A 4682-nucleotide genomic window follows, 5' to 3' on the forward strand; every position below is an offset into this window, starting at 1 on the left:
GACTAACAATGATCAAAGACAACTTTGAGTCTTGAGTAATTTGAATACAATTTTTGAAAATTCAGTCCTTCCCTAAACATCCCAAGACATCTCAAATTGGCGGATATCTAGTAAGGAGGTGGGTTAATAGGTTCTAGGCTTTCCATGATCTCTTCATGATGTGGATGGGAAGTCTCAGGTCTAATCACAGGATTCCAATATCCTTACTGACCTAAAGGGAGTATTCAGGGAGCAATGAGGTAGCTCAGTGGATGAGAGTCAGACCCAGAGTTGGGAGGTCCCAGGTTCAGATCTGGCCTCAAATACTTCCTAACTATGTGACCTTGGCCAAGACACTCACCTCTCATTGCCTAGCCTTTCCTGCTCTTCTCCCTTGGAACTAATTCACATTATTAATTCTAAAACAGAAGGAAAGAAGGAAAGAAAGAAAGAAAGAAAGAAAGAAAGAAAGAAAGAAAGAAAGAAAGAGGGAGGGAAGGAGGGAGGGAGGAAGGAAGAAAGAAAGAAAGAATCAAATTAGGTCTGGATAGGTTTGACTTCTACCCCTCATTCTAATAGATGAATTAAGGTCATGGCCATGCTGCCCCCTAGATATACTTGGTTGGAGTGAGATTTATTTACCAGAAAAGATGAATCATAGATTTTCCATTTTAATTAACCTAATTATAAAGGATGCTCTGGGGCCAGGATTCCTACGATTGTTGGAACAAAGGAATGATGGAAAGGCTTGAAAATTTTATTACAGAGCAGTATTAGAAATTAAAATATAGAGTATTAAGAAGAAATCTTCTCATTAAAGATAAATCTTCTCAAAAGAAAAAATATTTCATGCATATAGCTCTCAATTTTGGCATTCCTTACTATTGCATCCGAAAGTCAGCACAGTGGGGCAGGTAGTTTGCCTCAAGACAGGAGGTTCTGGGCTCAAATCTAGCCTCAGACACTTCCTAGCTCTGTGATTGATCCCCATTGCCTACCTGCTTTTCTGCCTTGGAACCAATTCACAGTATTGATTCTAAGATGGAAAGTAAGGATTTTTTTAAAAATAAAGTTAGCTCATACTATTGATCACTTTTTTTAAACCCTTACATTCTGTCTTCAAATTAAAACTGTGTATTGGTTCCAAGGCAGAAGAATGGTAAGTGCTAGGCAATGAGGGTTAAGTGACTTACCCAGGGTCACACAGTTAGGAAGTGTCTGAGATCAGATTTGAACCCAGGACCTCCTGTCTCCTGGCCTGACTCTCAATCCACTGAGCTACCCAGCTGCCCCACTATTGATCACTTTTAATGTCATCATTGTACATCAATTGCTATCCAAAAGGTAGATCAACTATGTCATGGAAAATAATCGTGCTTAGTTAGTCTATTAAAACCAATGTCAATCTGGCTTAAACTACTCAATTCTAAGAGTGTTCCAGGATTCAATTTTCTTTTCCAAATCCAAAGCAGGATATAAGGATCTGCAAAACTAAGCATAAAATCATTAGAACTCTTGCCAATTCCCTGGAGAGGAATTCAACATAAACTCGATTTTGTTTCAATTGTAATTTGTGAATACTAATTAATGCTGAGAAGACAGATGGAAAACCCTTCTTGCTAGATATTCATGCTACTTTGCATAATATTTATTTCTCATCTATTAGATTGGCCCACACACTGAGGACATGGTCTATTGTCATATTTATCTTTGTGGAAGGATGACTCTGGGGATAAATAGAAGGTTCTTAATAAATGAGTGTTGAATTGACCATGTTCAATAGAATAGTGTATATATAGTGCTTTGCAACATAAAAACAAGTGATTTTTTTTCCATTTTATTATCAGCAAAATTGCTGATTCCTTAGGGGGACCTGGATTTCCATTTTGTGTAGTCTTCTTGGCAGACACAACAGCTACATGGGACAAGATAACCATACAAGTGTATCAGAATTCCTCCTTCTGGGACTTTCAGAGAAACCAGAGCAACAGCTGCTCCTCTTTGGGATCTTCTTGACCATGTACATGGTCACCATGATTGGGAACTTGCTCATCATTCTGGCCATCTATTCTGACTCCCACCTCCATACCCCTATGTACTTCTTCCTCTCCAACCTGTCCTTCGTGGATCTCTGTCAGGTATCTACCACAATGCCTAAGATGTTGATAAACATCCTGACACACAACAAGGCCATCCCCTATGCTGGCTGCCTCATTCAAATGTATTCTTTTCATTTGTTTGGAACCATGGATAGTTTTCTCCTTGCTGTGATGGCCTATGACCGTTTTGTAGCCATCTGTCACCCACTACGCTATGCAACCATCATGAGTCCTCGGCTCTGTGTCCTGCTTGTGGGAGGACCCTGGGGTATCACCAATCTCCAGTCAGTGGTACACACCTCCCTAATGGCCAAGTTGACCTTTTGTGCAAACAACAAAATCCCCCATTTCTTCTGTGACCTCATGCCCCTGCTGAAGCTCTCCTGCTCTGACACCCACATCAACGAGCTGGTGATTTTAGTCTTTGGCGTCTTCATGGGCATAAGTCCCCTGGTATGCATTCTTCTCTCCTATATCTGCATTTTCTGTGCTGTCCTTCGGGTTCCCTCTGCCGAGGGGAAACGGAAAGCCTTCTCCACCTGTGGCTCTCACCTCACTGTGGTCTTACTCTTTTATGGAACCATTTTTGCTGTGTATCTGCAGCCCTCAGGTCCCACCTCTCCACAAAAAGACAAGGCAGCTGCTGTGATGTGTGCAGTAGTCATACCCATGCTGAATCCCTTTATCTACAGCCTGAGAAATAGGGATATGAAGGGTGCTTTAAGGAAACTCATAAGCAGAAAACCCTCACAGTAAATGGAGCCACAGGCTTAGGGGGGATATGAGACAAGCACCTGGGGAACTCAAGACTGGCCCTTTCCTGCTTTTCACTGGACACTTGCATTGCCACCACCCAAGGTCTTCAGGTATTCTACTTTAACTATACCCTGAGGACCACAGTAGGGTCACCACATTTTAAGAGTGAAATTGGAATGTTGAAGAGCACCTAAGGAAGGACAACTGGAATGGGGGAGAATTAGAGGCCATGGAAGATGAAACGAAAGGACTAAGGATGTTTAGTCAAGAGAAGAAAGATTTAGTAAGGAACAATAGCTGGGCTTTGAGTGTCGAAGGAGCCCAGCTAGAAGAGGGATTATTGGAATCAATACTGTAAAGTCTCACAGTTAAATGAAACTTTAAATGCCATCTCATCCAAGCTATCCACAAATACAAGAAGCACCTGTGATATCATCAGCCTAGGGGAGTTCAAGGTATGGGAACTGAAATCTAGCTATGCCTTAGTAGATAAGCCCTTGGGAATTACCTAAATTATCTAAGGATTAAGTGATCTGTACATCCTTATGTACATAATAAGTATCAGAAACAAGATTTTAACTCTGGTCTTCCTAACTCCAGGCCTTGCACTCAATCCACCATGCAATATTGCCTCATATTTCAATAACAACTTGTTGAGCCATGAAGTTGCAGAGTCATTGTTGATATGCATTGGTAGAAGGCATTTCTTCACTAGGAATTCCATAAACCAATGAATAATAGCTCTGAGTCAATTTTTTAAAAATCCTCAACAAACCTTCTTCAACCTAAAGAACTCCAATGATGAAGAGCTCATAGTCTCCGAGGCCACTCATTCCACTTTTATACGACCCTAATTATTAGGAAGTTGTTTCTTATATCAAAGAAAAAGTCTAACTCTTTGCAATTTCCTTCCATTGTTTCTATATCTACCTCCCCCTCCACACACTCCCCATCCCGGAGCTAAGAAGAACAAGTCTAACTCCTCTTCAAATATTTGGAGAGAGCTATCCCATCTATCTATGTCCCCAACTCCACCCTCAAGTCTTCTCCAAACTAAACATCCCTAGAGTGCTTACAAACAATCCTTCTATGGCCCAGTCTTCAGTTCTCTCACCATTCTGGTTGTCCTCCTTGGGATATGTCTCATTTGCCAATGACTTTCAGAAAATAAATAGATCATTAAAACAAGACACAATTGTACAGGAGATAGTCTATTTAATGGGGCTGTCCTGTCTCTTGTTCTAGATACCACGCCCCTGTTAAGACCTAAGATAAGTTAAGTTCCCTTTTGTGGGCAGCCATATCACATTCTTGGCTCATTGACCTTGTAGTCCACTAAAACCCCAGATGATTTCCATGTGGGACTGCTGTTCCAGGCACACTTTCCCCACTCTCTGAAGTTATGCTTCTGAAATTTCTTTTAATCAAGGTATCCCTATGACATTTCATCAGCTTAGAGTCTGTCTATCATTTTAGCCTAGAAAGCTTCTGAACTACTGACACTGTCCCCCAACATGCTACTGACCCCTCAGCTTTGTGTCATTAGAGTATGCTATCTGTGTTCTTATCCAAATCACTGGCAAAAATGTTAAACAGCACAAGACCAAAGAAAGATCCTTGAGACACTCCAAAATAAATCTCACTTCAGGGCAGGGGTTCTTAACCTTCTGTCATGGACCATTTTGGCAGCATGGTGAAGCTTAGAGACCCCTTTTAGAATAATATATTTAAATGAATAAAATAAAATCGATGTATTTGTTCAATGCAAATATTCAATTAAATAATGTATATAAATTACTCTGTGATACAACATAAGCTATTACTATTTATTATGTTATTAGTAAAGTT

The 4682-nt window shown here is 40.5% G+C and overlaps 1 protein-coding gene across 1 annotated transcript; it reads left to right on the top strand.

Moving 5' to 3' along the window:
- The first annotated feature begins 1859 nt into the window (after nucleotides 1–1859).
- On the top strand, nucleotides 1860–2834 carry LOC123232177 (olfactory receptor 1I1). Its single transcript, XM_044658550.1, has one exon. It carries the CDS (start codon nucleotides 1899–1901, stop codon nucleotides 2832–2834), a length of 936 nt encoding a protein of 311 aa, XP_044514485.1. The 5' UTR covers nucleotides 1860–1898.
- The last annotated feature ends 1848 nt before the right edge of the window (nucleotides 2835–4682 follow it).

The sequence above is a fragment of the Gracilinanus agilis genome, chromosome 1 (genome assembly GCF_016433145.1).
Source record: "Gracilinanus agilis isolate LMUSP501 chromosome 1, AgileGrace, whole genome shotgun sequence".
Classification (NCBI taxonomy): Eukaryota; Metazoa; Chordata; class Mammalia; order Didelphimorphia; family Didelphidae; genus Gracilinanus; species Gracilinanus agilis.

What these genes read in the sequence shown, in the direction of transcription:
- LOC123232177 (XM_044658550.1), top strand. Translation starts at nt 1,899, where the DNA reads ATGGGACAAGATAACCATACAAGTGTATCAGAATTCCTCCTTCTGGGA.